At 36.6% G+C, this 27490-nt stretch overlaps 1 protein-coding gene across 1 annotated transcript in view; it reads right to left on the reverse strand.

The window, feature by feature from the left end:
* cpx (synaptic transmission protein complexin) overlaps window positions 1–27490 on the reverse strand; it is a 196174-nt gene that overhangs the window by 55278 nt on the left and 113406 nt on the right. The window contains exon 2 of the mRNA XM_074174457.1: window positions 9683–9846. Coding sequence (XP_074030558.1) covers window positions 9683–9846 — 164 coding nt within the window. The remainder of the gene's footprint in view (window positions 1–9682; window positions 9847–27490) is intronic.

The following is a 27490-nucleotide window of genomic DNA, read 5'->3' on the forward strand; positions in this document are numbered from 1 at the left end:
ACAGCGGGTACATATCAGGAATACGCGACGAACTGTGGCTGCTCATCGTTTTGAGATTCAACTCAGAGTACCTCGAACATCACTGTTTGGGAACTCTCTCACTTGGAGAACAGCGTTTATGTGGATTGAACTTCCTGAGAACATTTTTCCAAATGGATTTAATCTCCAGCGATTCAATTCCAACGTGAATCGCTGCTTTCGCACAGGCACTGCTCTTAGAGCGCCTAGAAGATTTTCCTGCAGTGCCTATGTTTTATCCTAGATCGAAATAAATACAGAAATTCGTTTTTTTATGATATACTTTGGTTCAATTTCATTCTAAATACGATTTTTTCCAAACAATTTCTTTCTCTCACACACTGCAAATTTTATATAACCTGTAATAACTAACTTTGAAGCTGTTTCAATCCTCTTCTGGTTGCAAAGTTACAAATTATCATTTTTCCTATTCCTCATTTTATACAACAACAATCGGTTATCTGAATTGAAAATGGAAATACCTTTCATAAGACCCCTACCTTTCTATTTAAAAAAAATATACTATTGTTACTCCCTGTTGGAGACCGTTTTTGTCAATGTAATTTCTATTTGAATTTGGCATGAAGCGCGACTCATTCCCTTTAATTTTTTTTCAGTTGTATTCACATATTTCATTTTCAACTCACCGAAAGTTCTGAACAACTTTTTACAAACTTTTTACACCATTTTCATGCCTTTGTGTTTTGGTCGTATCAAATTTTCAACATCCACAATTTTTCCAAACTTCAAATTGGAATGTTCCGGGATGCAATTCAAATAAAACAAACAATTTAATTCCTGGTGGAAATGGAACGTAAATGTGTTCTGTATTTTTTTGCGCTTGACCAGAAATTTCATTATACATTTATACGAATTTGAGTAGATATGATCAAAATGTGATCGAAATATCACCAGTGACAGGTTTAGACGGTGGAAATGAAATTTATTTTGGCAGTAAGGATTTTTCTGCACTCGCTGCCAAACATTTTGGTTTGATTATTAGAGAATTCCAGTAGTTTGCATTCATTAGGATGGTTTTGATTATATTTTTTTCAGTTTCTATATATTCAGATGGTTTAATGATTAACGAAAAAACAGATTTTAAACAGACAGATGTTTCAAAATAATTTTCAGCGTGTCAGTTCCCTGATATTGTTTTTTTTTTCAAAACTTAGCTGAGAGTCTGTGTTTGAACAAGTTCAAATAACTCAATTTTTTTAATTACTTTATATGTCACATAAAGCCTTCGTTGTCACAGTATCAGTATCAGTTTCAAAAAATGACAGAGAAACAAGGCTCAAAAACCTTATATTCAGCGGCTGCATTCTCAAAAAAAGTTTCATTACATTCAAACGCCAAGAAAATAAATATTTTGTATGAAAAATTAAATCAAATCTCAAAACCTTACTACTGTAGATACCATCTAGATTATGCCTGCGGGAAAACCACTACTTTCCTGTCAAATAACACGTTGGATATTGGATTATATCCGACAGACATTCGAGCTAATTTCCCCACAGGAAACATTCTTGCAAATGCATTCTTCCAGCGACTGGAATGATAGATGCTAGTCTCAGTGATCACTATTTTTTTCATTCAAAAGTTCTCGTCAAAGTTGAGGTATTCCCATTTTCCGTTTTCAAAGATGTAACGCATAAAAACTTTTGTACGATTCGGTAATATTAACCTTAGACAAAGCAACATATATTCAAGATATCAGTCTAGTGAAAACTGCTCAACTCAGTTGAACATTTAAGTTACATTACAGTTGAAGTAATATTACTAAATTAATTATTTTTATCTTCTCCCATCTTACAGATATTGGATATTACTTTCTGATAATTTATGCGACTGAAAAAAGTAAAACATCATGTCAGTTATCATTCTCTTATTCTCTGGTATTCTGTCTGGAAACGAACCATGCTTATGGCTATTAAATGTCACTAAAATCGCACATCTCCAAACTCTATGCAACTTTGAGGAAATACTCGAGCTATTTATGTTGGATTCGAACCGCTTCAGATCATAATTATTTGGAAAATGGATCTAGGCAAGTTTATCCTACAAAGACTTCATTCTCCAAATGTAGTTTGAATTGAATCACGAACAATAAGAACTGTTAAAACCATTAAATCAACTTTTAATATGTAAACTCTTGTGCCATAGGACAAAACTTTCCATGTTTTTGATTGCATTGCTTGGAAGTCTAAAACTAATCTAAGGAGATCATCTGGTGTTAATTGTGTCCCCAAACCATTCCGATGATAGCTTAAGATTGATTTCCGGGCTAGGCTCATCAAATAGAAAAAAATCAACAATTTTTGAACATCAAGGATCATATGAATATTTCTGGAGACTTTTTTCCCAACACCAAATCGTTATTTTAACACCTTGACACGTGTTTCGATCACCAAGTGATCATCTTCAAGAGGAAGATTAAACTAAATATACTTACAATGTTATCCTTATTTATACTATAGACACCTCTTTCAGGTACCTGCGTCTTGAGTGTCTTGAATGGGCTCATTCATGCTAATTTAGTTTTTTATTGAAATTTATATATTATAAAAGTAAATCATCTTCCAAGTATCCCACAAAATTTTCCGGTTTTTATGTCAATTAACAACTGAGCAAGAGCAATTGCAAAAGTGATATCGCCCGCAGTACATCCTGACGTCACACCAAGCAATGAGCTTCGAGCGGTGGCAACCGGGCCTGTAGTTGGAGATTATGAATCGCTGCCATCGTCGGATTTTGTTTCATTTGCTGACTGGTTTGAAAACACCACGTGTTACATATTCATGCAGTTTATACATTGCAGTAAACAACACACAGCACTGGCGGCTGATGTGACGTCAATTTCGACCACGCCACGTTTCGGTGAACGTCACATTCAACTATTAATTTGAAGGGGAAGATAAAGAGTCATCTACCTAAATACAACCTTCCTGATATCCGTTGATGAATTGCACAAAGTGCTGTCGGGGTGCATGTTGTAGTATATGGAAATATCTTGTGATATTTATCACCAGATGGTATTAGTTGACCGTCTGTGCAATAATTGTTTACAATTCATCATTAGCGACAAAGGTTTCTGTTGTTTCCTGTTTATTTGATCTTTCGTTTTCTGTTTTCAACCTCATTCTGTGAATTTTGATGCCGGCAAACCAAGCTAACAGCTCCTTGGAATAAAATTTATTTGTTGAATATTGCAAAGCAAATTTTTCTTTCTGGTGTTGGTAAGTGATATTTTTGTTCTTTACAAAGAATGTAATACTGGAACAATAGTTAATGAAGTGAAGCATCCTGACAAACCTTCACTATTACTCGGAACCCACACACAAATTTATCCTTGTTACAAACCTGATAACGGAAATATTATTTTAACAAGCTACATATTACACTATTAGGTATTGGTCCACTATAGATATTTATAATATGAACTAAAGTCTATGGAATGGTTCTGTTGCAAAATATGATGTGCGACTGCTGATTTTTCTGGAATTCCTTATTTTAGGTGTGCCTAGTGTTCCTTATATCTTATTTTATAAGATCTTTTTGTCTGTCTATAATATTTTGCATCGCAGTACTTACATTTAATTTCATAAATTCCAGACTTTTCCGAAAAGTCTGTTGATCAGTGCAAACATTCACGTTAGATGTTTTTATTGCGCTCGTCAATACGGACTTTCAACGGCTTCTTGATTTCGCCGATATACAGGGATTTTCATGATGAACCTTAATTAGCCGTTTCTGACAAACTTTTTAACGGATCAACCTGAAAATTTCACAGTATGCATAAATCAATATGACCTACACGCCTAAAATATTTCAGACGAAGCGGCGTTGTCGCTTCTACTATAAAGTAGCGGCTTCTTTGATTTTTCGAATGGAACACCCGATATATAATATTATATTATGATTCATTATCATTTTGTCAACAAATTCATATACTATTTCCCTATACCTATCTATTACCGTTTAGAAGATATAAATTAATTTCGATATTTTTTTTTACCAAACATGAACTTTTATAAATGCTGATAATCTTGAACTCTCTTGCACTAAAATGATCAAATTTGAAATGGAGTGAAGTGATACTATGAGGATCTTCACTCCGAGTCATATTTCCATTTGCTTCATACAGAGTCTCCAAAAAATGCAGATACTTTGATCTCATGAAAAAATGAGTGGAACTCAATTTTTTCAAATGGAACACCCTGTATATTTCAACATTTTTGAGCTCTACATCCAATTCTAGATTAACTTTGTTCAGATAATACTATTTCTATTTTGAACCGTTTTCGAGATAAACTGTTTCAAACGGAAACTAACGTGGTTTTCTTGCTCGTTTTTTTGAATTCATCACTTATTTTGGATATTCAACATTTTTTTTAATACTTAGTAATATTTATTTTCAATCCAGTTTTTCAACTGTCTCAGATCAGTCAATTCGAAATTGGTATGTACCTACCTTAGAAAAAGTTACAATTTGTATACATTGAGGTATTGGTCTCTAACGTACAACAGTACACATTAATATTTTTTAATAGTGTGCTTTAGAAAAATAAATAAACCAATTATTTAACGTCCGACTTTCGTTGGTGGTTTTGACTGATTGTGATAGCTACCAATTATAATAGAATAATGTCAAGATTAGGTTACAGTAATTAAGATTTCTTGAATTTATTAATAATTTATGGTGAGTGCAATAGAATTGCAAGTAGAACATGCCGAGTATTTCATGAAAGATATCCACAACTTCCGAAGCCGAATAATAATGTGATAAATCGACTACTAAAAAACTGTAGGTTGAATGGAACCTTTCGTCCAAAAATCATTCGTAAGAAGACTAAAGTGGATGATGATGACAATGGTATAACAGTTTTGGGATACTTTCATGCATTTCCAAATGCTTCTCTGCACGAGGCTGAAAGGGAGATAGGTATACCCTACGTGACATTTTGTCGAATTCTTAATAAGCATAAATGGCATCCCTATAAGTTCTACTGTGTCCAACATTTGAAAGAGACTGATTTACCTCGTAGAGTGGAATTCTTTAAATGGTTACTTGTCAAGACTCAAGAGGATGAACATTTCCTTGACAATATCATATGGACAGATGAGGCCAAGTTCACAAAAAATGGAGTTTTCAATAGACACAACAGTCATTATTGGGCGCCAGAAAATCCCCATGTTGTCCGCCAAAGGGGTTTTCAAGAAAGATGGCAATTCAAAGTATTTTGTGTCATAAAGAATGAGTCAATTTTTTATATCGAGTTTTATGATGATAATTTGAATGCATCAAAATATGAAGATTTACTGAGGAATGGAATTCAAATGATTTTAAATAATAGACCAGGAAGATAACGTTTATGATACCAAATGGATGGTGCTCCACCTCATAATTCTCATTCAGTCAGCGAAGCTTTAACCGAAATCTACGAAGACAGATGGATTGGTAATAATGGACCTTTTCGTAGGCCTCCTAGAACACCAGATGGCAATCCATTAGATTATTTCGTGTGGGGTTTCATTAAAAATATGGTTCACTCTACTCCAATAACAACAATGGAAGATATGAGATCGAGAGTTACAACTGCTTTCAATAGTTTGACTCCAGACTTGATCAGAAGCGCTACACATGACAATTTTTTGAAGAGATTACATGTTTGTTTAAGTAGAGGTGGAGATGTGTTTGAACATATTCTGAAATACACTGACGATTAAATTAACTCATTAACTTATGGGTTTATTATTTTCAGTTCGTGTTTCAGCGTTAATAAAACTATTGTTTGAAGAGAAGTTTCATTCGATGGTTGAGGAGTATTTTATTAATTATCTTTTCATTGTATTATCTGTGACTAATTGAGAAACATAAAACGAAATCTGTTTTACAAAAATGAGTTATGAACAAGGAAACCATGTCAATTTTCGTTTGAAACAGTTTATCTCGAAAACGGTTCAAAATAGAAATAGTATTATTTGAACAAAGTTAATCTAAAATTGGATGTAGAGCTCAAAAATGTTGAAATATACAGGGTGTTCCATTTGAAAAAATTGAGTTCCACTCATTTTTTCATGAGATCAAAGTATCTGCATTTTTTGAAGACTCTGTGTGAGGCAAAAGAAAATATGACTCGGAGTGAAGATCCTCATATAATCACTCCACTCCATTTCAAATTTGATCGTTTCAGTGCAAGAGAGTTCAAGATTATCAACATTTATAAAAGTTCATGTTTGGTAAAAAAATATCTAAATTAATTTATATCTTCTAAACGGTAATAGATAGGTATAGAGAAATAGTATATGAATTCGTTGACAAAGTGATAATGAATCATAATATGATATTATATACGTGATGTTCCATTTGAAAAATCAAAGAAGCCGCTACTTTATAGTAGAAGCGACAACGCCGCTTCGTCTAAAATATTTTAGGCGTGTAGGTCATATTGACTTATGCATACTGTGGAATTTTCAGGTTGATCCGTTGAATAGTTTGACAGAAACGGCTAATTAACGCTCATCATGAAAAGCCCTGTATGATTTGACGCATTCACAAGGTATCCGGTGAATGCAACTCTTGGAATTGCAGATCACGTTTGGTTGTTTGACTTTATTTCTGGTTCAACTGACTTAACAATATTTCGCATCAATTATTTGCATTATTTTGAAAAACACAAAATTTGTTTCGATGATTTTTAAATTTTGTTACATTCGTCCTTCCATAGATTTCGAATCAGTCAAAACCATTTCAGACAATATAATTCCAAACGTGCATCATTTAAAACATATGATGCTTTTATCGCTATTTATCTTGAAGCATATATTCAAGCTACAAAACTGTTCGTTAAAAAGATTTCTTTTTCCTTGAGACAATAAACACATCTCTCTTTTTCTTCCTCATCATTTACACCATTTGGTACCGATAGACATTAAGACAGTGAAAAATCCTTATTTTTATGAAACTTCTGTAGTCTCCCGAGGAAATAACTCGCATCCCGTTTCTCATAACTCACGAAGACTTTTTGTAATCTTAGATGCCGCCATTTATTCCTGTATTATCCCCGCCCTAGTGAATCGTAATGGGCTCGGATTTCCCTAATTATCTGAATGGATCGCGTTGGCGTAATTTATGTACTGCCAGCACGGTAAAATACGCGCCTCGTTGTTCGACCAGTCCGAAACGTGATTTCACGAAATCAGATCCGCTTCACAATTATTCTTGGACGATATTTTATCTGGAAATGCCTTGAAGTTCGAAAAGTTTCGCGATTTGTTTGTGGCGGGGTTGATGTGGAGTTTCTACTGGGTTTGGAAAATATGTGGGGAAAAAGTTTGTTTGAAAGTATTTCACAGTGTTTTCTTTTGAATGTTTCAAGTTCGGACTTTTCAATGTCCTACTAACATGTTTGAAAACTGGTTATTTCACGAAGTTTCGATTTTTCGGTCCACTCATTTTTTTTTCATTTCATTTATTTAAAAAAAAATAAATCCACGTTTGTATAGGAACAGTCACATAACAAACACAAGACTACATGAAATATTTTACAATCACACGAATCAAGATATACAGTGTGTCCATTTGTAACCATACCATTTTAAATAATTCGGCCCCTATTACATTAACCCTCCTGTGGGGGCGGACACAACCCCTGTAATCCCAAATGGAAAGAGCTGGTGAGTGATACCTCATTTCAAGGGTAGTTCAGCTAACTTTTTAAAAATAACACATACTTAATCTCTCTCATCAGCAGTTCGTGAAAAAACTAGTGAACCTGCTAATATCCAACAAAATAATTCCGTTGAATCCCCAATTTGGTAGCTCTTCCTATCCTACTATATTTCACAAGTTGAATATGTTTTACATTTCCTATACATACATTTCCTTCCTGCCCTTGTTCATCTTTCACTGCGTGAACCATTGTGCATGCTGTTTTTGACGAGTGCATTGGCTTGGGATGCTTCTACGTAGCCCCGCTGTATACGGGAATGACATAATCATTTGTGGTTCTGTTATTCTCTAACTGAATGGCATCTTAACGATTACTTAATCCTAAGGTGTGTGTCTCCGTGCCGAGAGGACGAATGGCACTGAGCCTATCAGCTGTCTCTACGGAACCTTCGAGATACCGGGCGCCCTCTCGTCGTAGCATCGCCTTGTCACGGTGATGCGGGGCTCTGACGTGATTGACCTTCTTTCCCTAGCTACTCGTGGGACTTTTATGGTATGGACAGAGTGAACTTAAATATTTTTTCTGGCGCTGAGTCCATAAGATGGATGTCGAGTTTACGACTCCAACTGACCTTCCTGTAAATTTTGTTCAGGAACGAGAGGTTCTCAACTTACCAACTCCTGATCCAATAACTGAACCTAAAAAAAAGGTTTGGTGGTGCAGCCAGGAAATGACTGAGTCGTTTCATCAAAAGCGGGGTACCTGATAAAACCACCTTGCACCAAATTCGTGAGCGGCGTACGCAGAATCTATCTCAGGTGGAGGAACAAACCCCCCATGAGCAGGTGACCAAACGTTTGCGCTCAAGTGATGATTCACCAGGTGTAGGTGTAGCTGACGTGCAAAAACTCTCATATGGGAATGTTGTTGCGATTATTAAGGTGGGAATTTTGCACTTTGACTATCCGACTACCTCATTAACGATGAAACAGCAGAGCATATACTTGTGCCTGCCCCGCTGGGGACCGAATCAGGTTTTAAGAGTTCGACAGAGCCGTACTCTTACTAGTGAGTAAGAGTATGTGCATTTATTTCTTTATTTTGGACAGTTCAAAATTTTACGAATAACAAAAATCCTTCCCATTCATGGGAATGTCGAAAATATACCAGAAGAACTGCAACAATGTTCAAAGAAAAATATCCCAACAATAATTTAAAATTATGAATATGTCCTCAAATTAGTTGCTCAGTTCAGTGAATCTGGTTCTGTTGCAACAAAAAAATTATATTCGAGTTTTAAATTAGGCAGCCCAGATATAAGTGTTACACACCTTCACTCCAGAACCATCAATATCACTCCGTAGTATGGCACAACAAGTAGGAATGTCTCACGAAACAAAAAGTTGACCCTGATTTCGACAGAATAATTTAATTTTGTGAAACGACAACAGATTTCATAAATGAAAACCAAAATATTTCACCTAGTATTTTCTTCACTGATGAGTACGTTTTTCCTAATGTACAAAACAAACAAAATTGTTACTACACAAGCGATGAAAATCCACAATTTTTTAGGGAAGGTCATATACAGTATCCTGAGAAAGTTAATTTTTGAGCTGATATACTTGAAAATATTATTAGTGGGCCTTTATTCATTGAGAAAAAATTAACTGGCGAACTTTACTCAAATATACTTTAAGGAATAATGACCCCTCAATAACAATTAATTTAGAAAACCAAATTGATTCGGTTTGTAACATAATTTTACAAAACGATTTCATTTACTTTCAACGAGATGGAGCTCCAACGGAACTATTTCTGCAGCTAGACAGTGGCCAAATAATAAGTTTCCTAATAGGAGGATGAAAGGGCTGATCCTTTTTCTCGAATCTGATCCTTCTCCCAGAATCTCTACCGTTCCTCAGGAACCTTTTTTTCTACTCTCAAGAAGGCACAAAAAGAAAGTGAATTATTTTAATATAACGTACCTTATCCCTGATTTCTTGTCGCATCTTTTCCCTTTCCTCTTCCATTTTCCTATGTTTCTCCTTCCTTCGTTCTTCAGCTTCACGGATGGCTTCCAGTCGCTCCCTTTCGGCTTCCTCCTCCTTCTCCTTATCGTCTCCATCGTCACCATCACCTCCCACCGCTCCTGCAAAAAAAATGAAATTGGTTTTGTTCGAAAGTCTTAATATTTGAGAAATAAGTACAAAATTTATAATTTCATAATATATTTTTTATGAAAGAGGTTATCTATAGTGGATAACCTATTTGTTGGTCAAATTATCTAAAAGAATGGTTCAGGCCAGTCTCAACTAACCTACACTGTAGGTTAATGGACTGACACCTATCAGAAAACAACTACGTCCCTGGCTAATACCACGAAAGGCGTTGAATTATATTCGACAGGTATCAGTGCAGGATTCTTCACTGAAGTTATCCTGCACTGACACCTTTCCATTAACCTATAGTGTAGGTTAAGTTAAGACTGACTTGAGCGATTTGTTCATTCAGATAATTTAATTTACAGCCAGTCTTCAAGTATGCCCACTTTCTTTATGTAATATTTATAGGTTATGAAGAAGATTCCAAAGTGGACAATAGTATCTTATCAAGCAGATGGAACCCGATTTATACAATATGAGTCAATGCACGTTTTTTTTTGAAGAACACCAAGTATCTTCGTTTATTCAAACACACACTTACTACTATATCAAAAATGTACCAGGAATTGATCAATAAAAAATCGGCAGAACCCCTATCAGGTGAATATATTGGCTGTTGGATCTGTATCTGTAGAGTAGGGAGGGTGAGTTTAGGCCCACAGCACTTAGGCCACATGTGACTTATTGTTCATTCTCTCGAAGAGTTGTCCGCCTAGGTCAACGTCCATCCTGTCCTTTCCAGGAAGGTCACTAGGAGACATCTCCTTTATACTGGCAGTTGTAGGCCAAGACTCGCAGAACACACACTATCTTATTGACGTTAACTCCGAACACTCGCATAGGACATGCCTGACAGTTTCATCTTCCTGTTCACACATCCTGCATAGAGGTGTATCCACTAGCCCCATATTATGGAGGTGTTTTCTTGGTTGACAGTGGCCAGTCAGAAATCCTACTGTTAAGCGCAGATTTTTCCTGGTGATCGCCAGATATTTCTTCGGCGCCAGCTTCCCAGGGTGATCCTGGCAAGATTGCATCCTTTGATTTCATCCCATCTCTTTAGGGATTTAGCATGGGTGTGGCGTTTGCCTAGTTCCACAATTGTCCAAGTCATCAGGCCGTAGGTGCCACTGAGTTCAGAAATTTTTAGTCCAGCCGCTTCCTTAGCTAAAGAGTCTGCAATGCGATTACGTTTACTCATGTCGTTCTCTTTAATCTACCTCAGGATAATGTTATTATCTACCGAGGTTTTGGCTAAATCTTGGTGGCACTCTAATAGTAGCCCTGAGGTGATACGTTGTCTGTTCAAGGCTAATAGGGCTTGTCTGCTATCAGTGCAGATTGTTATGTTTTTGCCAGAAATTCGTTTGCTGGTTATTTCTTTTGTGGCAATTGAGATACCAGCCAGTTCTGTTTGAACCACGCTGGTATTTTTTTCCATTCCCCGCTTAATCCTTAGGCATAGTGATCTGGAGTACACTCCACAACCTAAACCTTCTTCAGTAGCTGTTGGATAAGTTTGTTGAGTTTATGGTTACATATTCGTTCACGGTGATAGCTTTGTGAGATGAGTCGTAATCGTGGTGCAAAATCCATGAAGTTGCTCTCTGAAACGTCGTAAAGTATTAAAATAATATTCTTCATTTACTGTCCTCACATTCTGAAAAAATTTCTAGTGTGAAACACTAGAAGAAAACTATGGACATCACCTTCACTTTTGTTCGATTCTGGCGAGTTTTCTTTGGGATTGATTCGTTTGTAGCTGAGCCTGCCACATTTCATGCAAGGTGCCATTTCGAAGATTGTTGACTGGTTTGCATACCAAATTCAAATTCGTTAACCCATGTCTCATCACTAGTTACAATACACGATTCATGTATGTGGGGTAATAATTTACTCTCCTTCATCGACCTTCACACGCTTGAGTGTTTGCAGAAAATTCAGGTAGTTTGGCACTAGTCGAGTGGCAATACATCCTAGCCCGCAATACGTTTCTTCGCCTCACGAACAGATTCGTGAGACGTAGAAATTTCAACGTCTTTTTTTTCTACGACTTGAATGACGATTCCCAGTTAAAATCTCCTTTACTTCAGCGATGTTAAGCTCAGTTGAGGATGCTGATGTACGACTAGAGCGAGGCTCATCTTACACCACATCTCGACTGCATTTGAATTCACTGTACTGTCAAATACACGTGTTTTTGATGAAGTCTTATGCAACATTTTTAGCGTTTCGCACACAAAATTACATTCGCAGTGCAAAATTGAAGACAACTTGATTAGAATCGCAAAACACGTTTCAGCTTAATCAACAAATTGAGTATTAGAAAATTAATATTTCGAAACGTAATTCTGGTAAATGCCTGCGGCAGGTCCACGCTGAAATCAATCAAGTAAATTACCTACAGATCGGTTTCGAGGTATTACCTCTCATCAGCACCGAAAAGATCCTACCTAAACAACAATGTGCCTGGGACTCGATTGAATGATTGATTGATTGATAACAGTTGTTTTATGGTTGATAGTCATTTTCAGCTCAGAAAAAAACTCATCAACCTAGTGGAGAATGAGGAGAATTTACGAAAAGGAATCTTCATTTCATTTCAGATAATTACAGTAGCAATAGCAATAGCCAATACACTAGTTTTAGTTTCAGCTCAGTTCTTCTTTTTTCTTCATTTGCACGCTTTCTAACATTCATTGAATGTTTATTGAAGGTTTTATTTTTATTGTTTGTATATTATTGTCATTCACTCATTTATCAATTCGTATCATTTCCAATAATTTTGTATGTATCAAAGGCGTAAAATAGGCTTTTATGGACCGCAGCCTGTAATAATTAACACGTCTAGGTCCATAAAAGCAAATTACGCCCGAAATACTTACATTTTATGCAAGTCCGGTATATTTGATGTCATATAGATAGATACCTATTTATATCTAGAACACGATAGAAATACATTAAGGCTGCCGTGAAGATGTATGTTCATATCATATCGGAAACAGAATAAATCAAGAAGTGATGTAATCAATGTTACCATGGCAATACGATTATTTAGGCTAGTAGCTATATTTGTTGTCAATTTTTGTGATCACATAATTGTCAATAATTATTGAATTTCATGTTCATTTTCATTCCTTATGTTCAATTTTTTGATCGTTGCTTGTATTTCATTTCATTGTTGCTTCAGTTTTTTTGCTTGATATAATTTGTTATTTCTCAGCTGATCTTTTTAATTTTTTATAGATTCTTTCAGGGATTTGAAATCAATTTATATCATATTAGACAATGGAAGTCTGAAATAATGGAATGCATGAATAACAATGCTCCTGTCTGGCTTGCTCGAGTCTGACCCATTTTCCATCACAATATCTCGGGTCCCACGTATTTTCTTATATTTTTTTTTTTGTAATTTTTCTGAATGATTTAATTTTTTTAATAAAGGTCCTGAATTTTTCGATATTTCGAATATTTTTGATGTTCAATTCATTTTCATTTCTTTTATCTTTACATACAAATTTATCAACACCTTTTAGACAGTAGATATCCGAATCTCTGAAATAAAATATTAGTATTTTTAAACTGAAACGGGAAATACTTTCAGGAGAGATCGATTTTAATTTCGAGTACCTCAAGATCAAAACGGGAAGATTGAAAACTAATTCATAACAAAACGTATTATGGAATGTACCTTGTTTATCCGAAAATAATTTTGGAATTGTTTGTAGATTTGTACTCGATAAATAGGTACGGAAAAAGAGTTCATAAAAACACGAGAAGTAAATGAAGAACAGACCACTTATGAGATTTCTGTGATTGAAATTTTGAGAATTTCGAAATAAAATCTGAAAAATTGAAGAGGACTTCATAACGGAACGAATTATGGGATACGTTTGAATTTTCAAGTGTCTTGTTCATCCAAAAGTTAGTATGGGATCGTTCGTAAATTTGAATGTGATAAACATACTCAGAAAACGAGTTGAAAAAAAAACAACGAAAATAAAATAAAAAACAGTTTATTTATGAGAATTCTGTAATTGAAATTCCGTGTATTTTGAGATGGAAATGAGCAAACTGAAAAGTACTGAAAGTATACCAAAACGAATTACCTATCTTGGAAAACTCAATAATTCTCAGGTTCTCTTATATCGTCAACATTCTCCAATTCAGAGAATCTCCAATGATAATTGAATTCCCGATGAAACTTTTTAACGAACTCGAGCATCCGAACTGGCCGAACCACTCCAAATGAGTTTTGTTCACATTAGGCGCTTCCTCCTGATGAAATATAGTAAACTCCTCGGAGTTTTTACGACTGAACTGTATCGAGTTCGACAATTCGGAACTGATCACTTCCGTTCATGACCTGAATGCTATACGACTGATTGGAGCATTAGGAAGTCCTCCACGGTGCTGTTTGCTCTTCTTTGAAATAGAGTTTTATGACCGAGTAGTTTATGAACAGGATCCGGAAATATCAGAAATGTACTTTCGTTATTGGTTTGGTGTGTTGGGACCTGAAAGCAGAAAATGAAATGTGTATTTTCTTTTCAATGTGAATTTCCGTAGATATCTACCAAACATCTACTTCTGAGTTGAATATACTTCTGAATAAAGTTATCTCAAGCATTTTTTCAGTAACCTAAATAATAGTTCTACAATAAAAGTGCTTTTTGGCTTCTTACTCATCCATTTCTATACGAAAAATGTGGAGAACTTCCAAAAAAAGTAAAAAAGCAAGTGAGTTCAAAATGAACTTTTCACAAAAAAATGTAGTGGCTCATTAGCCACTCACCATTGCCCGAAACCGGTTTGCAAGTGTGCAGTTCCAAAATTGAGGGTCGACTCTTTCAGTTGTATTGCCAATTGCATATGCAGGAAATTTTCTATGAAGATTCCTGAACTGACGCCTGTTCGATATAATCCAACGCCCTTCGTAGTATTAGCCAGGGGAGTAGTTGTTTTCTGTGAAGGTATATTCGAGACTGATTTGAACGTTTGAAGTTCATTTCTTTAGATTTGTTTACTGCCAGTCTTCAAGCATAGCCCACTGACTAATGAGAAAAATTTCCTATTTATTGAAAAATTTTACTCATGCACTTCTTTGGAAGATTAAACAACAAAATTAAAAAATCCAACTCAAATGGAATTGAATCAGATATCATTCACATGCTTGCTACAAAGTATAGTAAATGGTAGATATTTAATGGTTTGCCATAAGATATTTGCCTTATCGACTCTTCAGCACCAAATCTGGATAACATTATAAAAAAAAATACTCAATTCATTACGACTTCATATCACAAATGAGTTCAATCTACTTATGTCATCGATGACAGTACGTAATGATGTTCATTCGCTTATTTGAATGAATCCTATCCATAGGGATCTTTTTTGAATTGAAAGGGATATACTTTTAGGAGAGAATCATTTGTGGGAAAGAAAGGTGTTGGCTTTCTACTTCTCCATATTTATACAAAAAATATGGGAATCTTCCAAAGAAAGGAAGTAAACAAACAATTTCAAAAAAGTTTACTCTATATACAAAGGTGTGTAGATCATGCAAGGAAGAAACTTTCAGACATAAACTGGAAAAGGGCCCTCTCGAATGGTTTCGTTTGACTTCGGATGGAAGTCGATCATCATGCGGGCAATCGATGACAATCGACGACAACCGAACCAGAACAATTTGAAATTTGCAAGGAAATAATAGATTAGACTATAACTTTCTAAATCTTCACGATTGTTTGGAATTTGTATTTCATTTTTCGCAAAACGCTTGTACTATGTAATAGGGGTGTGTTCTCTTCTAATAATTTTCCTCATCACAAAAAGTCATGATATCGCCCTATGGCAATTTGGGATAACATATCATTATATCACGTTTCGATCTGAGGAAATGCACAGCGAAATCCTGAAGATGCGATACCTTAAAGTTACTTGAGACATCCTACCTCAGTAAACAGTCACGGATTGGAAATATCTTTCGAATCTTATCTGGGTTTCAGTAAAACATATCTCAGAGATAAGTTGATACCATTATCGGAATGACACTCTATTATAATATTCTGTAGCCATTGATTCTTTGAGAGAATTCCTGGGTGGAAATTGGATGTTGGAATTGAGATAATCTGAGGAAATTATATGCTATATGTGCTATCTGACGCGCGTTTCTCTAATAAAGTTAGCATAATCAGGAGATGATCAAAATAATTTTGGTCATCTCCTAATATTTTCAAGAGACAGTACTTTCGTTCTGGTGTGAGAGAAGTGTTTTCATCAGGTACTACAGCAAGCGCTAAATGTGTTGGCAAGCCCGCCCCCATGCACACAAATTTATTTTCAATGTAACCCCCACTACAGCTCTTGCAAGAATACGAATGTTCTGTACAGAGTCGTATCGTTACTTGTTCTCCAATGCTGTTGGCGTTCGGAATCATCTGAATGATTTGGGTTGTTTCTGAAAAAATGTCATCGCCTAACAAAAAATCATTCAACAAGAGATAAGCAAAATTTTCCATCTCAAGAAAAAGCGGCCTAGAAGAGTACCAGAACTGATATTCCCGAGTATGAGTATTCCAATATTAAAAGGATTATTTATGGATGGGTGTCGTATTACGGTCAAAAAGTTTCATTACAAAATTTGTGATATTTTGGGAATTGTGGCTTCTGAACATCTCTTCGTAGAATTTTAAAGAAAATAGGTTTCAAATGGAGATGTACTGAAAATAATAGAAATATTTTGGTAGAGAAAATGGACATTAGAGCATTGAGGGTCAAGTATTTGCAAAAAATCAATTATTTCCGTAGCCAACAGCGACCAATTGTGTTTCTTGATGGAACATACCTTTATAGTGGACATACGGTGGAAGGATCAATCAACCAAAGAGTTATTTAAAAATATTGCGAAGGGACCAAGCTGGAGGTGACATGGGCTTCATAACTGATTGTCGGCTTTTATTTAAATTAGGCACGACATAAGGGGATTATCATTCAGAAATGAATTCTGAAAATGATGGTAAATGGTTACAAGAAAAGGTAATCCCAAATTTACCTGTGAATTCGGTAGTCGTGACTGATAATGCTCCATACCATACCTAATATCCAAATCAATCCAGCCCTCAACAAAAATTCTAGGAAGGCTGACATGGTGAAGTGGCTGCACGAAAAAAACATTATGTTTACCCTCAACATGCTCAAATCCGAATTATACGAGTTGATCAAATTTGAATCGCATTGAACTAATTTGGGATACTGCCAAAAAACAACGTGTCCTAAAAGAATGCGACTTTCAAGTTGAAAGATAAGAGGAAACTGGCGGAGCACGAGTTTGATCAAATCACTTCCGATGAATGGCAAAAGCATTGCCGACATGTAGTAGATATTGGGAAAATGAAACATTCACTGACGTTCAAACCGAGGTGAATCCTGTGATTATAAATTCAAATGACGATAGCAGCACGATTAGCAGTGAAGATGAAGAAAATTTGAATTCAGATAGTGACTGATAAAATTTTTGGATGAATATATAAACGTTTGAATGAACTGTACTACTACCTATAATACTAAATAAAATATGGAAAGAAATTACAAATAAGTTATGTTTCATTTGCTACCGTAATTAAAAACTATTATAGTTACGACACTGGCCTGCAAGGAGCTTATCGTATTCCAATAGTAGTTCAGATGTGAGAGTCTATACCTGCGCGATCGCTCGCCATCAGCCGTGACGTGTATTGTATATGAATTCATTTTCATTGAACCAAATTTACTGTTCTTGATCAAAATTATTTACAATTCCTTGACTGTAATCAATAAAATTAAATTTGACAATAATGTCCATTGCAAAGTGTATGAACCTTCACACCTATGTTCATTGTGCTGTCATGGACGACTTTGAGACAAAAGGAAAGACGGAAAGCACGGCTCTTGAAGGTTTGAAATTTATTCTATTCATGAGTCGAGCACTCACATTCCATTCAGAGGAATGTCAGAATATACCGACGTTTGCTTTTGAGGAAATCTTATTGAATTCCTCGCCGTCTGCTTCCGTCTGCTCTACCATGAAATGGTTCAGGTAGTAAAATCGATTTTACGTGATGTCGAATTCCTTTTGAACAACGCGAAGGCTAATTTCATTTATTTCAAATTGTTCGAATTCTATTGAAAAATTTCAGTCAATGACAGTAACATATGTCAAGTGCTTCGTTATGAGTGTTGGGATTTTTGCTAGCTATATTCTTCTATGATTGTGGATACATATATTGGAGTTTTTTTTATAGTATTCCCAATACCAATTGCAACAGCACAGAGAAGGAATTCCCGCCTCGACATAGGCGTCGGCATAGTATTTTTCAGTGGTAGTTTTTCAGTTACTTATTCTTACAATAATAGCAATTGATCACCCCATGAAAAAATTATCTCAACTGAATTTTTCCACCATGGGTAATTATGAAAAACTTCGAAATTTGAGGTAGTTGATTTCCGAATCGAAAACTCTAAAATACAATGAGAACACAAATAATCACACCGAATTCTCGTCAAATATATATATTTACAAAATAATAGAAGCCAACAAAATTGCTAGAAAAATCAAAATTCTTCTTCGATATATTCGGATGAGGTTGAATCATCATCGGGTTGAATAACGATCGGATTTATGGAACTTGGTACATAATATTTGTTCTCTTCTTGTATAACGTGGGCCACACAGTTCTTCCACACATCACTACTACCTATTTCATTCACCACTCGCCTTATATTGTCAAGCACTACAGCATTCAAAGTCGGTGACTGATTACATTTCCGCAAGGTTTCTTTCATTGTGACCCAAACCATTTCAATTGGATTGAACACACACAATAGTATGGAGGAGAACGTAAGAGAATATGACCACGTGTTTCACACATCGAATCAATAATATACTTTTTTTTTGAAATTACGGTGTTTTTTTGGTCGCCAGTAATACCTTTTTCGTTGGAATATTTTCGGGTTATCCATAACAATAACCGAGTTTGGAGGAATATTTGGGAGAAGCTGCTCACTGAACCAGGTTTCGAATAAAGTCGCAGTCATACCTTCGTGGTAATCAGCAGACGAATCTTTTATATTTTTGGCCGACAAAAGCAGAGCGTTAGGTACGAAACCACTTCCATTCCCGGCATCCAAAATTATAACACGTTTTTCCGTTGAAGAAGGTGTGTTCAAAGCACAATACTTCTTTCGTGTACCCAGCCATATTTGACAACATCATGGATGTCAAACCAAGTTTCGTCGAGGTAGATTATATGTCTGCTGGATTCTCGGTTGCCTTTCATTCGCCTCAAATATTCTTGTCGGAGTTGAACAATGTGTGTTGATTCCATTATGATCATTCGATTGTTCAATTTTTCATATTTGAAACCACAAGACAATAAGACACCTCGTAGAGTTTCTAAAGATTTGTAATTGTAATCGGGATAGTCGAGTAATTTATACCAAATCATTTCCAAGGTTGGTACTTCATTTTTTTGGTATATACCATTAATTGTTCGCTGAATCACATCTTTTGTAACACCATCAATGTTTGCGAATTTTTCATTTCTTTGTTTTTGTTTCATTGCATGGTCAATGACATCCCCTATTTTAATGACTCGAAGAACTGTCGAACAAGATAGTTTCGTAAAGTCGCATATTCTATTCACTATAGCATTCTGTGAAGTGTGACAGTTTTCCTTTTTCAAGCATTCATGAATATTTAAAATTACTTGCTGAACTTGAACATGTAAGTCCTCATCTTCAAATTCCGGATCCCTGTCGATTGACACAGACTCGTCACACGTAATGTTATCATTTGTTTCAAAAGGTCTCCATAAAGCCATATTGATGAAAGTACCCAAAAACACTGAGATTTTCACAAAAATCGGTTTAAACGATGAGATTTAACCCCAACACCAAACTGTTAGTTTTGCACTCGACACGCGTTTCGCTAACAAGGTTAGCATCTTCAGGAGAAGCAAATTGATACTGAATTCAAAGACAAGGGTTAGCTGTTTATATACCTAAAGTGTTTTGGTCCGATGTGGACTTTGTTTGTTAAATGATGATTATCCTAATTGATTTTTCGGTAATTAAATATTGGAACCACTACCTGCAAATTAATTTGTCAACAGTAGATTAAAAAGCGGACACATTAATTTACAGGTAGTGGTTCCACTAGTTAATTACTGAAAAATCAATTAGGATAATCATCATTTAACGAACAAAGTCCACATCGGACCAAAAAACTTCTGGTATATCAACAGCTAACCCTTGTCTTCAAATTCAGTATCAATTTGCTTCTCCTGAAGATGCTAACCTTGTTAGCGAAACGCGCGTCGAGTGCAAAAATATCAGTTTGGTGTTAGGGCTTGAGAGTGATATTCTTATTGTTAGTTCTTCTCTTTCTTAAATTATTTTATTCAACTGATATACTTTTATTTTCCTATTACTATTGGTTGATTTACAGCTTCGATGTTAAGATCACCTCAAACATAATTTTTGTTTCCATTTTTTTTACTAGTAAAATCTTATTTTATTTTTGAAAGAACCGAAATGTTTGATCCAATTTTTGTATTATCACGGTTATGTTGTTGCATTAACGTTATCATAATTATTTCTGCTGTGAAAACTTTCCATTTCAAATAATGGTAGCCATCTCAGGCTGGATGTCGTCGAACAAAAGTGCATTTTTATCAGAAATCGTTGCTCCGATCGATTTTTCACAGAAGTACTTTCATTCAGAAAATTGTCTAAGTAACCTGAAATATTGAAGGTTTTGGGGTGTGGAACATCGAGGGTTCGGTTAGGTTAGGTCCAAAGTAAGTGGATCTATTCGACCTTTCACCACAACCCTAAAGGATTTATTGTGGCTCAAACCTATTCACACTCGACCAAATAAACCCAGCTACTTAACGAAGCTGATTAGTTTGTATGGTGTGTGGTCGTTCAGGTCAGATGGTAAGAGCACGGCTCTGCCGAACTCTAAAAACATGATGCGGATCCCAGCGGGGCAGGCAGAAAGTATGTGCTCTGCTCTTCCATTATTTTTCAAACAGAGGCGACACACACTGTCTTCCGACAGTCCGAGTCTATGCATATGATGAATCAAATGACAGTGACCTATAAGAAGGCCTGTTAGACATCGTAGTTCATCCCAACTGTAGTCCAACAACTGTTTGGTATCAAGCTTCGAAGGGTGAATAAACGCCTTGGAGTTAGCCAATCCTGAAAGATTCTGTCAGAAGTTCATAAATCTTCTTGCCATTCAGGTGTTCAATCTTTGTTTGGCAGAGTCTGAAGCGATGTCAATGAAAGGTTCTGATCCGATGAAGTTGCTTGCAGCACCCTCCTTTGCAAGGGAGTCAGTAGCCTCATTGCCTTCCCGGCCTGTATGGCCATATGGCCAGGAATCCAGACCAGAGACAATCTGTTGAGTCTTCATATCGAGGAGAGTAATTTTTGGCAATTTGCTACCAGCTTAGACGTTGCTCGCTAGGAACCAAAAGTTTTCAACACCGCTTGACTGTCCAAGAATATTTTTATTGACTTGTGTATGAGGTTGAATTCTTCCAATCTCTCCACACACGATTCAATAGCGTAAATTTTCGCTTGAAATACAGTCACATTGGTTGCTAGGCAGGTTGATATCTCTATCCTGGGTCTGCGATTGAAAAAACCTGCATCAGAGCCGAAATATTGAAAAATATCTCATTTCAAAGTTTTGGGTGTGGAACATCGAGGGTAGTCCGTTCCTGATTTTGTAACACAACTAACTCCTGCCTGAAAGCTCATCAAAGTCAATCATCAACATTTGGTTGATTTTGAATATTCACTTGAAAAGTTACCAAAGAATAACATTTTTCATTTCGTAACGAAGGATTCCTAGTTATATGGAGTAGGAAGACCAGGGACACTCTGTATATTTCCATTTTCCAAATGCAATAGCTTCATGTCCATTCATCATCTGAATCAAAGGAATGCCAACAAACAATCGCCTGCCTCGGACGAAAAACCCCCAAACCAAAAATATAAAAACCACATCAAAATATCCTGCGTGCTTCAGAAACACACAGTAACTGCAACTCTCGCGGCTGACGTACGAATACAATGGAAGTGACTTGATGTTATCGCCGGCTTTTTAATCTCCGGTCGAACAAAAGAGCGACGCGACGCCTGTGCGTGACGTCACGCGCTAACCGAGGGACGTCTAGTGTTGGTAAGAATCCAGAATCTAATTATGGTAGTGGAAGTATTCCCTTACAGGAGTTGGAGGGACTTTTGTTTGCCGGTTTGTTGAGAAAAACCATTGATGCAATATCTCTCTTGGTAAAAATAAAATGTTCTGGAACGGTTTTTTATAATTCAACAAGGCAAACAATTATTATAATCAATTATAATCATATAATAGGTATACAAGTCAACTAAATTCATTTCATTCAATTGTCTTCAGAACTATGAAGTATTTTTAAGAAATCACAAAAATATATTTATATTATTCACGAATCAAAACAGTCTGTTTCTCAGTCAATATACAAACGTAGTCGACTCTAAGGGGAAGGAAAGCTACTAGTTTTTCAGGAGACTAGAAGCATCACGCCAGAAAAAAGCTCAACTTTAAGTTCTCTAACATTTCTTTTACGTTGCTACGCCAAAAATTCATAAATTTGAAGAGGATTATTAAAACTCTGCAAGTCCAACGCATATATAACAGGATGGAAACAGCCTTTTTACGAAAGGAATCCAACAGATACGAAATAAATCAGCAAACAATGATGAACAACTTTTGAAATATCACCTGAAGCTTAGCAACTTACTGGAGCAGAAAGACTGGGACAATATTGATAAATTAACCCTGAAAGCAATGGATTCCACCTTATAGTAATCCAATGAGAGACGAAAAAAGAAATTCAACCAGACAAAGAAAAAACAGCCCGAGGATCCAAAACTAGACATCAAGCTGGTTGATATCAATTAATCAAATCGACCACTTGCTAATGGTGAAACAAGTTTAATAGCGAAAGGGGAAAATTTAGGCCTAACATCATCGACAATACCCATAGAGGAAATCATGGCGAACATAGAAGCCGGAATTGAAAAAGTACCTGCTGATATTGAAGAGGAATTACGAAGCGAATCTAAAAGAAATCTGAGGAAATCCTAACCTCCGAAATGCACCATTTCAAGCAGTGAAAAGGCCGCTATAGAAACTCTCAATGCTGAAGAAAATATCTTCATTCTACCTGCTGACAAAGTAAACTCAACAGTGGTCTTAAACACCTTGGACTACAAAAGCAAACTCAATAAGCTTGTCAGTCAAGAAACGTACAGAATATTATCAAAAGACCCAACAGAGAAAATCTTGAGAAAGATCAATCAACTGATAAAGAAATCTTCATTACCACCAGAGACAAAGAAGAAACTTTGTAGATCAGAACCATTACCACCAAGGCTCTATGAATTACTGAAAATTCACAAAGAGGATGTGCCACTGCGATCGATATCAAGTGCCGTATAATCACCAACCTACAACCTCGTGATACAGATATGATACAGATGGGAAGACTAAGACGTACGTCCGAGACTTCACTGACTTCATCAAACATTCAAACTAAATGCCATTCTAGTTAGTGTAGATATTGTATCTTTATACACAAATGTACCACTCGAAAAATCCCTCAGATACATTAAGGGGATTTTTCCAGAAGATCAACTTATTTCCACATTCACTAACAACAACCTATTCCCAAAGGAATAAAACCTTTTACGAACAAGTTGATAGAGTCGCCATGGGCAGTCCATTTATCCCAGTAGTGGAAATTCCTACATACATTTTTTTTAAGAAAGAGCCATTCAAACTTAAAAAAAAGACCAAAGCACTGGTTGAGGTCTGTAGATGACACGTTCATTGTTTGGAGCTATAGAAAAGAAAAACTTCCTGAATCATCTAAATAGCTTTCACTGAAAATTTCAGTTCACCATGGAATTGAAAGAGAACCTCCAAATCCCATTTCTTGATGTTCTAGTCATCAAGACAAACGGATTGATACCTACATAATGGATCCAACCATCATCCAAAACAGAAACGAACCGTCATCCACATCCTAGTGAAAAGAGCTTTGATAATATGTGGAGAAAGGTACAGCTGTCTTACAAGCGAATGGTTACGCTACGCGTCCAACTGAGATGAAGAGGAACACCAGTGAAGAGCAACCCCAAGGCACTGTCTACCTGTCATACATAGAAGATGCTACCAACCGAATCGGGAAAATTATAAAGGAAGAGAAGATTAACACCGTCTACAAACCAACGAAAAAAAAATATCGGAGTATCTGAGATCAACAAAAGACAGCAGAGATCTACTCAAATCAGCGTGATTTTTCAGGATTCTTTGTGAAAAAAAGGAGCATTTGTACCTGCCTAGTTGAGCACAAGCGGAATTACCGATTGGTACAGACTGAGAAGTTTGCAGTCGCTGAACATGCATTGTCCGACAAGAACACAAGATCCTGTTCGAAAATACCGAAAGGCTAGCAACGAACGGCGTATCATTATTGAATAAGAATGTATTTAGAAGCCATAGAAACACACAAACATCATGCAACGGATCCCTAGTTCATTTCGCCTAATTCAACTAAAAGCGACTTCACGTCACCGCGTCATCTCTTAATGAATTACTGCCGCACACAATGGTGGTAAGATACGTTAGGCACTGCTGAAGATCCTTTCCCATCATCTATCTTATAAGTACAAAGTTAGTCAAGAGGGAAATGGAGGGCGCAGCGCGTTTAACTTGTTTAATATTCGTTCCCGTTCTTGAGGTTAGTTTTTTCATGTGTTGAAGAAAATTAGCTATATTTTTTCTAGGAGGGTGGTATGGAAATCTGAGAGTATTGAATGATAGAAGATTGCTTTGGGTTTTCAAAGAAATGTGAATTTCATGGGATCGTGCACCTGCATATTTTATTTCAAGTATGTTATTGTTATTGAAACGGTTACTTGTTTTAGTTGTTTTTAGGCCACGTGGCCGTGACAGGTATCAAAACTCATTGTAATAAAATGTCCGTACTGAGACGTATATTTATTTTAGATACTCGTAATAACGAAGCCATATAACTGTCACCCAGCATTTCTAGTGAAATACAAATTGTTTTCAACTGGTGTTTTCAATTCCTTTTTTGTCACCCTACCGACAGGCGTACCCAAAACCTGCATTCTAAGAGGTGCCTGTGGAACCAAGAGAACTTCAACAGAAAATAAGAGAGCACATATCTATCAAAGATCTGGCAAACTGCTAAGCTGTCACCCAAATCGCGCGGGAAGTACGCGTGAACTCGCCATTACAGAAAGTGCGCGGGAATTAAGCACTATAAATGACAGGGCAGGAATGAGAGCTTCAGTTTCAATTGATACATCAAGTAGACTACCTCGACCGATGACTGCCGCAGTTGCAGTTGATAAGTTTGGAGATTGTAACCAGAGAAGACCACGGTAAAACTTGGAAACCAGCCAAAATAATATAAGTACAAACTTTTTGAATCAGTAGTTCAGCTGAAACATTAATTTCATTCTAATCATCTAAAGGAACAATTCGTTCAGGCCAGTCTCAACACCCTACACAGTAGGTTAATGGACTGACACCTATCAGAAAACAACTACTCCCCTGGCTAATACCACGAAGGGCGTTGGATTATATCCGACAGGTGTCAGTGCAGGATTCTTCACAGAAGTTATTCCTGCATATGCTGTTGGCAATACAACTGCCGCAATAGATTTTCAATTATTGGAACACACTTGCAGACCGGTTTCGGGCTGTTTGGCCACTCGTCAGTGCAAGGTAGTGTATATCATCAACATAAAGTCGATGATTTCCGATAATTGAAAATCGAATTCCGTCAGAGTATCATTCCTCGAACTAAGCTGAAGACTACAACAAACAACAGGTTTGTCGTCGCTCCATCTGCCTGTGAACGAGGTAACCAACTGCATATCCAAATTTGCCCAATTCCTCGTAAAAGGAAAAAAATCTTTCACGTATAGTCAGTGGGCATACTTGAAGACTGGCTATAAATCAAATCATCTAAAGGAACAATTCGTTCAGGCCAGTCTCAACACCCTACACAGTAGGTTAATGGACTGACACCTATCAGAAAACAACTACTCCCCTGGCTAATACCACGAAGGGCGTTGGATTATATCCGACAGGTGTCAGTGCAGGATTCTTCACAGAAGTTATTCCTGCATATGCTGTTGGCAATACAACTGCCGCAATAGATTTTCAATTATTGGAACACACTTGCAGACCGGTTTCGGGCTGTTTGGCCACTCGTCAGTGCAAGGTAGTGTATATCATCAACATAAAGTCGATGATTTCCGATAATTGAAAATCGAATTCCGTCAGAGTATCATTCCTCGAACTAAGCTGAAGACTACAACAAACAACAGGTTTGTCGTCGCTCCATCTGCCTGTGAACGAGGTAACCAACTGCATATCCAAATTTGCCCAATTCCTCGTAAAAGGAAAAAAATCTTTCACGTATAGTCAGTGGGCATACTTGAAGACTGGCTATAAATCAAATCATCTATAGGAACAATTCGTTCAGGCCAGTCTCAACACCCTACACAGTAGGTTAATGGACTGACACCTATCAGAAAACAACTACTACCCTGGCTAATACCACGAAGGGCGTTGGATTATATCCGACAGGTGTCAGTGCAGGATTCTTCACAGAAGTTATTCCTGCATATGCTGTTGGCAATACAACTGCCGCAATAGATTTTCAATTATTGGAACACACTTTATGTTGATGATATACACTACCTTGCACTGACGAGTGGCCAAACAGCCCGAAACCGGTCTGCAAGTGTGTTCCAATAATTGAAAATCTATTGCGGCAGTTGTATTGCCAACAGCATATGCAGGAATAACTTCTGTGAAGAATCCTGCACTGACACCTGTCGGATATAATCCAACGCCCTTCGTGGTATTAGCCAGGGGAGTAGTTGTTTTCTGATAGGTGTCAGTCCATTAACCTACTGTGTAGGGTGTTGAGACTGGCCTGAACGAATTGTTCCTTTAGATGATTTGATTTATAGCCAGTCTTCAAGTATGCCCACTGACTATACGTGAAAGATTTTTTTCCTTTTACGAGGAATTGGGCAAATTTGGATATGCAGTTGGTTACCTCGTTCACAGGCAGATGGAGCGACGACAAACCTGTTGTTTGTTGTAGTCTTCAGCTTAGTTCGAGGAATGATACTCTGACGGAATTCGATTTTCAATTATCGGAAATCATCGACTTTATGTTGATGATATACACTACCTTGCACTGACGAGTGGCCAAACAGCCCGAAACCGGTCTGCAAGTGTGTTCCAATAATTGAAAATCTATTGCGGCAGTTGTATTGCCAACAGCATATGCAGGAATAACTTCTGTGAAGAATCCTGCACTGACACCTGTCGGATATAATCCAACGCCCTTCGTGGTATTAGCCAGGGGAGTAGTTGTTTTCTGATAGGTGTCAGTCCATTAACCTACTGTGTAGGGTGTTGAGACTGGCCTGAACGAATTGTTCCTTTAGATGATTTGATTTATAGCCAGTCTTCAAGTATGC

This window comes from Leptinotarsa decemlineata, unplaced genomic scaffold (assembly GCF_025532065.1).
Source record: "Leptinotarsa decemlineata unplaced genomic scaffold, Ldec_3_MD MMD2_P_RNA_scaffold_12, whole genome shotgun sequence".
Classification (NCBI taxonomy): domain Eukaryota; kingdom Metazoa; phylum Arthropoda; class Insecta; order Coleoptera; family Chrysomelidae; genus Leptinotarsa; species Leptinotarsa decemlineata.